The sequence below is a fragment of the Delphinus delphis genome, chromosome 14 (genome assembly GCF_949987515.2).
Source record: "Delphinus delphis chromosome 14, mDelDel1.2, whole genome shotgun sequence".
NCBI classification, from domain to species: Eukaryota; Metazoa; Chordata; class Mammalia; order Artiodactyla; family Delphinidae; genus Delphinus; species Delphinus delphis.
In genome coordinates, this window is record NC_082696.1 from 38,164,692 (window position 1) to 38,176,691 (window position 12,000).

General features: G+C 34.8%; 1 protein-coding gene across 1 annotated transcript in view; it reads left to right on the forward strand.

Moving 5' to 3' along the window:
- Window positions 1-12,000, forward strand: part of TRDN (triadin) — a 380,477-nt gene that overhangs the window by 329,820 nt on the left and 38,657 nt on the right. Inside the window, exons 25-31 of the mRNA XM_069541367.1 lie at window positions 3,890-3,916; window positions 4,348-4,377; window positions 5,949-5,978; window positions 7,619-7,645; window positions 8,031-8,063; window positions 9,787-9,834; window positions 11,087-11,104. Of these exons, the coding sequence (XP_069397468.1) occupies window positions 3,890-3,916; window positions 4,348-4,377; window positions 5,949-5,978; window positions 7,619-7,645; window positions 8,031-8,063; window positions 9,787-9,834; window positions 11,087-11,104 (213 nt within the window). The remainder of the gene's footprint in view (window positions 1-3,889; window positions 3,917-4,347; window positions 4,378-5,948; window positions 5,979-7,618; window positions 7,646-8,030; window positions 8,064-9,786; window positions 9,835-11,086; window positions 11,105-12,000) is intronic.

Genomic DNA, 12,000 nt, shown 5'->3' on the forward strand with positions numbered 1-12,000 from the left:
TACAATACTTCAGTATAACTTGAACATAGAGTACAAAATAGTACAGAAGAGGGTGATGAGATATGCAACAATTAGATTCATCAGTAGCCTTATAGAGCAGGCAGAGGCAGCTGGAGTTAATAAAGGCAGTACGTGGTTTACACTGAGATGTGATATCTGACATAACCAGACAGGCATCCTAGAAAATCTCTCTGGCTTCAGAATTGAAAGAACAATGGAAAAAAGCCTGTGTTTGCATGACCAGTGTGGATGTTCTTGGTAATTACAAAGAGAAACAGTGGTGGATTGGATTAAAGAATTGTATTGTTTCCTAGGGCTGTGATAACTATGCCAGAAAATGAGTGGCTTAAAACAGAAAATTCTTCTCTCACAGTTCCTTACACCAGAAGTCCAAAATCAAGGTAGGCAGGACTGTGTTCTCTTTGAGGGTTCTGGAAGAGAATCTGTTCCATGCCTTTCTCTCAGCTTCTGGTCTTGCTGGAGATTCTTGGTGCTCCTTGGCTTCTAGGTGAATCATTCCAATCTCTTTGTCATCACATGGTATTCTCCCTGTATCTTCATATCATCTTCCCTCTATGCATGTCCATTTCTGTGTCTCTTCTCCTCCTTTTATAGGGACACCAGTCATACGGGGTTAGGGCCCAGCCTAATGACTTCATGTAACCTGATTATATCTGCAAAGACCCTATTTCCAAATAAGGTTACATTTATGCGGTACTGAGTATTAAGACTGCAACATTTCTTTTTTTTTTTTTTGCGGTACGCGGGCCTCTCACTGTTGTGGCCTCTCCTGTTGCAGAGCACAGGTTCCGGACGCGCAGGCTCAGCGGCCATGGCTCACGGGCCCAGCCGCTCCGCGGCATGTGGGATCTTCCCAGACCGGGGCACGAACTCGTGTCTCCTGCATCTGCAGGCGGACTCTCAACCACTGCGCCACCAGGGAAGCCCTGCAACATTTCTTATAGGGGGACACATTAAAACCATAGCACAGAATACAGGAGAACAGCAGAATAATTAGTTGTTAGAGGACTGCAATTGAAATTAAACTTGGAAATAAGTATATATGGGAGGGCACATGAAGAACCAGCTCTGAAACCCAGATTTCATTATTGAACAGCTTTGTGGGAATAGATAGTTATCCAGTATCTATCACAACCTGATTGTACAAATTAGCAGAACTTTTAAGTCAAGATTTTCTTAACCTGGTTGGGTTTGAAGAGCATAATTGAACATCCTTATATTTGTACACAATTTGTGTGTGTATATGTTCTCTTATTGAACTGTGCTTGGTCCATGTTGAGAGCAGTAGGCAGAGTCCTATGAAAACTGTTACATAATTAGGGTAGGGATATTGTCGAAGATGTTATCTGCTACATTATACTGCATTATAGTTTTTTTTTTTTCTGAGAACCCATAAAACAAATTTATCTCAGGTAATATTACCAAGAATTGTTGTGCTTCTCTTAAACAACTTATTTGCTTACAACTTAAAACAGTGTGAATTGTATAACTGATTGCACATTTTATCTTTGTCTGGGTACCAGAAAGCTGAGAGGTGAATAGTCATGTCAAGTCAAAGAAAGCCTGTAGTAATTTTAACATTTTTTTGTGTTCTAATGTAATTTCTGAATTCACATATTCTCCTACATTCATTGACTCAACTTCTCCATTTATTTACCTTCTCTTGTTTTCATTAATTATTTCATTTATTTATCTAATGAACAAACAATAATTGAGTGCCTATCACATAACCATGTATTGCACCAGCTCTCTGGATTCAATGATGAATAAACATGATCTCTGTTCTCAAATATCTCACAGTCCAGAAGGGAAGGTATTCACTTAAGTTAATATTTACAGTATATTGTGAATAAGATATCAAAAAACAATGATCAAGATATCAAAAAAATAATGTTGGCACATAAAGGGGAAAAGTTGTCCAACCATATCAGAAAATGCTTTCTGAGGAAGACATAGCTGAGCCCTAAATAGAAATTAGCCTAATAAAAAGTGAAGGGAAGAAAACTCTGATTAAAAAAAAGAATCAAGGAATAAAAATCTCTACATAAATGGTGAGATATTCTATGTTTGTGAAGTAGAAGATTCAACATTAAGATGTCAGTTCTTCCCAACTTGATCTATAGATACAATGTAATTTCCATCAAAATCTCAGCAAGTTATTTTGTGGATGTTGACTAAGTGGTTCTAAAGTTTACATGGATTGGGAAAACACCCAGAATAGCCAACACAAAACTGAAAAAAAAAAAAAGAACAAAGCTGAAGGACTGACACTACCCAGCTTCAACACTTACTATAAACTGCTACAGTATTATTACTATTTCTTTCTCTACCTTAAGTAGTTTCGTTGTGCGCATAGGCTGGCAGTGCTCATCTGAAGACTTGAGGGAGCCTTCCACAAATTCTCCAAACTTTTTTAAATCTTTTTTTCTCCCTCTTTCTAATCTCTTTAGCTTCCTACTTTATATTACTCTGACCACTGATCTCTCGCTGTCTTGGTCTCTCAAGACACCCAGTTCGATCTCATCAAATCAGCTCTATTCCTACACTAACAGCCTGCAGTTTTCTCAAGGCATTAAGCTGGGATAATCATAGAGCACACCTCATTTGTTTTTCGTTACTTAAAAATCACTGTCCTTTATTGTCTGATGTCCAATATCTTTAAAACCATGTTTTATATAGTTTTTTCTATTTCCTGTAGTTTCAAGTGTGAAAACTAATCAGGTGCTTGCTATTTTATTTAGCTAAAAGTGGAAGTCACTAGGACACTTTTGACAATGAAGAGGATGGTATAAATGTTTATCTTATTACAGTAGAGTATGTTATGTACATCCTTCCCAGAAGCCAAATGAATAGGAATTTAAAAAGAAGAAAGTGATCAACATAGTTACATATGTTCGTTGATACTGGAAAGTAAGGGGGAATTAGTTAGTGATCAGAGATGCCTGATAAATATAATGTTGGGAATAGAAGCTAGATGATAGTGAATTAATGATTAAATGGGAGTCAGTAAATGGAAAAAACAAGTAAAGGTAGCATTCTTAAGAAGTTTAGTAGAGCAGTTATGGAAAGGTATTGGATGTTGTTAATCTAGGAATTCAGAATCAAAGAAAGGTGCTTTGTTTACTGTTAAAATGTTTGTTGAGATAAAAAAGAAAGAAAGTTAAAATTTCCTGTGGATAGGGCAGTTGTTGGCAAACCATGGCCTGCAGACTGGCCACCAGCTTCTGTAAGTAAAGGTTTATTAGAACACAGCCATTTCTATTCATTCACATAATGCTTATGGCTGCTCTGTGCTACAACAACAGAGCTGAATAATTGCGACAGAGATCATATGGCTCCAAAGTCAAAAAATATATATATCTGAACTTTCACAGAAAATTTGCCAACCCCTGAACTAGGAATCCAATATGCAATAGAAGCATATGGTATATTTTGGGTCATCAAGAATTCCAGATTCAGCAGCAGTCGCTATTTAATATATTATACTGGAACAGATAACATATTGATAATGGAAATGAAAGCAGTAGTCTTGAATTTTTCATCTTGGATAATGAAAGGCTAAAAGTAATTCTCAAAATAAAATTGTATCTTCCATCTTAACATTAGATTAAACAGTTAACATTGCACACGAGTTTGTGAGCAAAATTTTAATGGTGCAATGCAATTAAACTGTTATTGTTTTAAATGATTTTTCAATTAGTAACTTGGCTTGGACATTAAATTACATATCCTGTAAAAATTTCAATAAAGAAAGATAGTTGGGGTCTATAGTGTTTGATTTTCAAATATATAATATTCTACCATATACAATGTTGATCCAATAACAATGGAATGACTCAGTTTTTAATAATTTTTAAACTTTTTCTAGGCAAAGAAGTCAAGCCCAAGTCTCCACGTATGTTATACATGCCAAAAACAAAAAACAAATCTTAAATGCCTGCTTTACTCATCCTCTGATTCTGTTGTTGAGTGTGTTTTGCATAAAGTCAAAGGCTTAACTATTTTGTGCAGATAATGTGCTGGTTGTCTTACTTGTGTTTCTGAGAATTTGCTATGCTGATACTTTCCTTTATACTTCATTCACTGGGTATGATTTCATTAACTTTTCATTAAAAATCTTAGTTCATGTTTCCAATTTTTCTCAAAAATTCTTATTGTGATTAATAATGAGGAACCTTTACTTGTGTGTGTATTAATCTGCTGCAATCATAAGAAGAAAATTAATATGGAAGATTAAAGAACAATAATATGTAAAAGAAATATGCATGAGTACAGGAAATAAATATTTTTATATAATCGTTATTACTAATGTTTACTCATTTTTAGAGCCACAAGTAAAAAAAGAAGATAAGCCAGGTATGTACATTTCATTCCATATTTATAATGAATAGCATAGTTTTTTGCAAATGTGTTCTAGTGCAAATATTATACTAAAATTTTATTCTTGAACAACTTTTTAAAATAAAACAAACATAACATATGTTTAGCTATACTACCTGTTCCTAGGAAAAAACCCTATTTACAAAGTGAAACCGCTGAGAAATTTATATAGTTCAGAAGAAACAAATGACTATTTTTTGCTGATTACTATAGAACACAGACATCCTGTCAGAAAAAAAGCTGCCCACACTCTTCTATTTTGTGGGGGCTCCTGAGTCAGATGAACATTTCTGAGGGCTATAGCAGGCAGCAAACAGTTTTTTAAAAGAAAACACAGCAATGATTTTCAAAACAGTTAAAATTTTGATTCATGTCTCCCAACTGTATTGGTGTTATGGGGCTGCTGTAATAAAATACCAGAAACTAGGTGGCTAAAAACAACAGAAATTTATTCTCTCACAGTCCTGGAAACTAGACATTCGAAATCAAAGTGTCAGCAGGGCATGTTTCCCTTGTAAGGTGTAGGGAAGAATCCTTCCTTGCCTCTTTTGGCTTCTGGTTTTTGTGAGCAATCCTTGGTATTCCTAGGCTTGAAGAGGCATCTCTCTAATCTCAGCCTCTGTCATCACATGAACCTCTTCTCCCATTGTCTTTATCTCTGTATCTTTTCTCTTCTTCTTCAAGGATACCAGTCCTACTGAATTAAGGATCCTCTCTACCCCCATATAACCACACCTTAACTAATTATTATAGCTTAAAACAACAAAAATTGATTTTTTCACAGTTCTAGAGGATGGAAGTCCAAAGTCAAGATAGAAGCAGAGCCACACTCCCTTTGAAACCTGTAGAGGACAATGTTTCCTTATCTCTTCTAGCTTCTGGTGTTTGTCAGCAGTCCTTGGTGTTCCTTGGCCTGTAGTTGGCTCACTCCAATCTCTGCCTCCATCATTACACAGCCATCTGCTCTGGTGTGTCTCTATCTGTGTCTTTTTTCTTCTTCTTATAAGGACACCAGTCAGATTGGATTAAGGGCCCACCCTACTCCAGCGTGGCCTCATTTTACCTTAACTAATCACATCAGCAAATAGTCCTATTTCCAAATAAGGTCACATTCTGAGTTATTTTCTATTAGGGCTTCAAATATTTTTTTGTGGCACACAATTCAAGCCATAACACGGTCTAAATTTCTGAATCACAATTACATATATTTAAGAAAAACTCTTCCAACTCCTATCATCAAGTCATTTATCTTATGTGGACATTAGGACTATTCTCCACAACAATAATCTTGAGAAAACAGAAAATTCAGGTTGAAATCCATTAGCAGTAGCAATAACTTAGTGACAGACAAGTACATATCATGATTTTAACTACTGTGTGTTCAATAGTCCAGTACTGACAAGCCAGTAGGAAACTAAAATAATTTTTACTAAAATTCTGCTTTTTCAAATTATGGTAAATGAAATAAAATAGTGTCCAAAAATGAATTTGTGCTGTAGTTTATTTTTTCAGATTTAAAAATTTCTATCTTTTGTTTTCCCCTTCAGAGTCACAAGTTAAAAAGGAAGCAAAACCAGGTAACAATATTTTTATTCTTAGTTACAGAGCTAATGTTGCTGTTAGTTTAGTACTAAAAAAGGCTTACTACCCACCAATGGGGAGTTACACAGAGTCTCCCAAATCCTCATTATTTTCCCTACTCCATTGCTCAATATGGTTTCACACTACTAGATTAGGTGAGAATGGGGATATTCCATAGGCAAAAACATCTGGAATATGGCTTTAAGGGAACCTCAGCAGAGATTCCAGGTTTCAGGAGACATTTCTTGGAGTTCTTCAAAGCCTAGTATAATCATGTTTAATCTGTGAGTTTATTTCTGATAACACACCAGAGTTATAAAATCATGAAATCATAGGCTACTGAGATTTGAAGGGAAAGAGGACAAGAACTTACCAAGCATCTGCTAGAGCTGAGGAATAGCATAAGATTCCATTTTCATCCCATCACTAGGAGAGACATGCAACATGACAATTATTACCCATGTTTCATATCTGTGGAAACAGTTCAATAGACAAAGTTTAGAAAGTTATTTTTCCAAGATTTTCACGTTAATAAATATTGGAGCTAGAATTGTGTCCAAGTCTGGTTTACTCAAAACCCTGGGTGATATCACTAGGAGATTGTCCCAGACTAACAATCATTTTATTAAGAGGCAACATTGATCTAAAATAAGGGCAATCTTTCCAAGTTTACTCTGCTATTTAATGTGTAAGTCCTAGTTCTGGTACCATCTAATTACTCACCTGAGGCAAGTCAACAAAACTCTCAGGCTCTATGGATGCTATTTCTTCATTATAAAAAATTATGTAGGGCTTCCCTGGTGGCGCAGTGGTTGAGAGTCTGCCTGCCAATGCAGGGGTCACGGGTTCGTGCCCCGGTCCGGGAGGATCCCACATGCCGCGGAGCGGCTGGGCCCGTGAGCCATGGCCGCTGAGCCTGCGCATTCGGAGCCTGTGCTCCGCGGCAGGAGAGGCCACAACGGTGAGAGGCCTGCGTACCGAGAAAAAAAAAAAAATTATGTAGCAGGATTCTTAAATAAAAACAAATTCAAGAATCCAAGTCTAGGGTTTCCCTGGTGGCGCAGTGGTTGAGAGTCCGCCTGCCGATGCGGGGGACGCGGGTTCATGCCCCGGTCCGGGAAGATCCCACATGCCGCGGAGTGGCTGGGCCCGTGAGCCATGGCCGCTGAGCCTGCGCGTCCGGAGCCTGTGCTCCGCAACGGGAGGGGCCCCAGCACTGAGAGGCCCGCGTACCGCAAAAAAAAATTTAAAAAAGAATCCAAGTCTAGATGTATATACAATACTATCTTATTCCTTTAATTCTTACCAGAGCTTACCTGACAACTGATCATAAGCTTGAGTCTAGTTTTTCTTGTAAATAATGTATCTTTTTAATGTATCAAGGCTTAAAAATGCCTAACTACTATCTTATTATTTATTTTCCCGAGTACATTTATTTGCTGCAGATGAGTATGTGTTACCAGATATGAACACTTTGCATTTTACCTCTTTTTTTTTTTAATCAGAAACCCAATACCATTTAAAACTTCTATTTAGGCCTAGTAATATTTAAAACTTTCATTTATTATTATTAAATACTACAATTTTGCAGGTGATTTAATTGAAATTTTTATAATTATGAATGTTTATTTTCTAGCTTCATCCGAAAAAGCTCAAATACACAGTATGTATCTTAATTTTATCTATAAAGTTGATACAGAATTTTTACAAAAAACTTAAATATCTTTAATAATACATATTTGCAATCTATACCTCAGTATTTATACTTTATTACAGCCTCTGCTTTGGAAATTATAGGTGCTTAAATGTAAATAAGAATTCTTTGTATAGTGTTTTCACGCAACCAAAACCTTTAAGTTTTTTATTTAAACTACATGAAATGACATGAAAATTAAGGAACAGTTTTTCTCCATGGACACATTTGTTAAAATCTGTCAGTTTTTTTCTACTAAACAAATCACTGGACCACAGTCACAGAGAAAATTCGCCATATGTTAATTTATAAAGCTTCTAAATATCTGAAAAGATTTTCTTTTTATTATTTTCAGAACAAGAAAAGACTGTTTCTCATGGTAAACCAGGTATTTTGCAGGTGTTATTTGTACAGTAGTATCAAATTGTCTCTCAATGTTCTAGTTTTAACAGGATGAGCTTAGAGTCAAATCTAAAGTTATTAGGGATGGTTAATAGTTCATGCTGAGAACTTGACCTGCCAGATATAACTACATAGCTCGTGATCCCTTCCCATCAGACTTAGCTTAGCACAAAGACCATCTTTGCCAGCATTCAGATGAATGGTCTCTATATTTCATTTTGTTTTGTTCTGTTTGGGGCAAGACATCACTAGAAAACTTATAATTCAGAATGGCTCATTCAAACATGATCATCTTGAATTCCAAAAATCCCAAGAAAAGGAAATCAATATTTCCTCCTGCTTCCCTTCATCCTTCCTTCTTTCCTTCATCTTCTTATTCTTGGTACTACATTTTGTAGAAAGTAGAGGTAAGCCAATGGGCTTTGCCCATAAGGAGAAATAGAGAAATTACCAAGACTAGCTTAATAATTAGTTTTTATTTAAGAATAGAAACTTTATTTAAATTTTAATTTAAACCAATTAAATATGAATTTAAATTTGAAGTTGTGTCAAGCCTCAGTTATTCTGTAGAATATTGTCCTTTATTGTTTCCCTGATGTTGTGAATATAGTTAGGCCAGAATCTTTACAAAGGTAAAAGCATACTTTCTTTAAACGTATCTTAGGAAACTTTTTGCTTATATTTTTAAAATTTTACTTTATACAATCTGTTTTCAATGGATTTGAGTCAGTTTGATTTTACTTGTTTACGCTTTAAAGAATATGAGACACCAACAACAGAAACCATAGAAATAAATAAAGCGGAAGCAGACTATGGGGAGGTGAGAAAAGCAGTCTGTATAGACATAAGCAAAACTTTAGAAACAACTTTTAGAACCTCCTGATATAATGAATAGTAAACCCCGTTACTTTCTTTTCTGTGCTAGATAGCAACCATTTTTGAGGTGAGATACTGAGAGAAGGAGAGAGTTTAGTCTCTGAGTGTATAACAAAGGCATTGCCCTCTAGCCACATCTTTCTTTTATTTCAGTGATCACATTCATACTCTAAATTCTGTTTCCCAGTGAAACTTTCTAATCAGGATATTTGACTAACTGATTCATTCTCACTGCTGAATACTTGAAAAGTTTAATTTTATATAGAATCATTTTACTAATCCCTCTGCTTTGACACAAATCTATTTGACTATGTCTACAAAAACATACAGCACAGAAGACATCCCATAAATGCACCACCGTTGCCCTTCCCCAGCTTTGCAACATAAAAACTTGGGTTCCCAGGCTAATCCTGGGTTCTCAGGGAGGTATCTTGCTCAAGAAAGATAAAAAATTGTTTCTTCCTATTCTTATTCAATAATGAAAAGGGAATACATGTTTTATGTGTACTTCAGTGTAGATAAATACACTGAAATACAGTGAAGGCAAAGGATAGAATATACTTTGGTTAGGGGTTAGGGGACCATTTGACTTAGGAAAACCTTTATGGCAAGAAAGCTGCAAAGGACATATGCAGCTGGACAAATTTTTTTTTTGCTTCCATCCAATTTGAATAAAAGATATCACTTGCTGTTTTATTGGGAAAACAGCTAAGTGTGTCTCAGTATTGGTGTTATTTCAAAGAAAATACAAAATATCAAGGTTGAAATGTGTCACTGTTTTGTACTGATACATTTAAAATTTCCACTTGTGTTAATATTTTTTCTTATCACAGATGAAAAAGTTATCAAGCAGGCAAAAGTTATCACAATAGAAAAAACAGGTAAATGAGCTATTTTAGATTTTTCTTCTATGTATCTGTTTTATGTTATGTTGGCACACACCCACATGTGCACAAACACAGACACACACATCTTTACTGAAGTATGTGCACTCTTAGTGCCATAAATTCTAAGATTCTTGATTCTTGTAAATAACTAAAAGTTATACTCAATCAAAATTAACAGTGGAAAACTAGAGTGACATACTTTAGTTTTTTAAGTGTGATTGACCTAAGCTTACAGATAATTCACAAGGAAATTTATGTCATGCATTGATTATCATGTACTATTTTTAGGTGTTTAATCTCATTTTCAAAACACATTTCCTCAAATTTTAAAATCACAGAAATTTGAAACCGTCTGCTGTTCATGTATAGATGGAATAATTTCCATTCACGAGAGCTCCGCAGAGACTTACATGATTGTGTAACTTTTAAAAATCTGCCTTGAAGAATGATCAATAGAACATATAATATCAAAGCAAAAATATCAAAGCATCATTTCATGTGAGAAAAAAAAAAGGAGTGTACACACTCTTGAAATTCTGAAGTTCTTTCCTAAACCGATGAACAAAATTAAGTCTCCATCTCAACTGACATCTTGAAACACTGTATCTCCTCCCTTCGATCCCAAGATGGAAATCCTACCTACCTCCGCCATGAATGGAGTCCCATTTCTTACTAAAAATAATTCCAAAGGAAAAGGCCTGTGAAATAATTTCTTTCTTTTAACTGAGATAGTCATGATAATCGGGATTTGAATACAGTTCTCAGAGGAAAATATAATAGATTTCAGGAGATAACTAATTATTTATAGAAATTATAGACTGTATTTCATGAGAAAGAAACCCTATTTTCACATTACCCCATACAACCATTGTACTCTATTCCAGTCATTGCCTTAGCTCATAATTTTAGTTAACATTCCTCTAATTTTCACCCTAAAGTGTTAAGCATCTCACTTAGTTATATGGGTATTTGAAGATTATGAAGAAACTAGCCCAATGTATTTGTGTCCCAAATATATAGATTGTTTCAAATTTTACATAAAATTTTGTGCATCTTAGTTTTTCAATAAGCAGTGTGTTTAATGTATTTGCTGACAGTGAAATAATAGTGTTCAGAGAGAATGGATTAAGCTTAAGATAAGATGAGAACTTAAAATGAAGAAGGAATAAATACAAATGCTAAAGAGTTATTTTTTCCCATGGTTTGTATTCATCATATGTCATTTGCTTTCTTTCATTCTCCACAGTCAAACCCAAACCAACAAGTAAGAGATGAAAATAAAATCTGGAAAGTATCGCTTGGCCATTTTAACTTTAACAATTTGCTCGGTTTTTTTCCCCAATTGTTATTTTTAGCATTGCCCAAGGCTAAAGTACCTCTATAGGTGATAAATTAACGTTATTGCTGCAGCTTTGATTTAACATCTTTATCTTTCACTACTAATTAATAATTCAGTATAATTATACAGAAGAAATCTTTCGACGTTGTATCACTATTATTAATACTAAAAGAATGAATCCATACAGGCTATAAAATAACACTAAGAAGTTAGGGTAAATGGGCAATCTTTTAAACATACATAATGAATAACAAAGGAAAATGAAATGATATACAATTTTTGGTGTTATGAACCACATACTGTTTTTAATCTGTTTCCTATAAGCAGCATTAATTATATGGTAGTTAGTTTTTGGTATTAATGTTATTCATAATTTTATGAATTATAAACGTTTGCCATTTGTTTATTAAAATCATGGAATTTCCTCATGAGTATAGATTTTAAAGGTTGTCCATTTTATTGGTCAGGAGTCATACAGATGTTACTGGTGTAGAGTTTAAAAGGTGACTATTGGGCTCAGAAAAGTGTGAATATTTGCCCATTGTCACAGGTAGTAAATATGTCCAAAATTGTGTCAAAATTATGATATTGGTTCATACATATATGTGTGAAACAGAGGCTTGGATGAAGATATGAGTGGCTTTTGTCAAATATTCTCTGGTTCATATATGAAAAATGAATTGACAAGGTCCAAAGATGAATTTGGTGAGACCAGTTAGGAGGTCATATTAGTGATTCAGGAGATACGGCAAAATATAAGGAGCCCAAAAAGAACATAATCACCTCCCAGAACCTATTGCATGTATTTTGAATATATATTT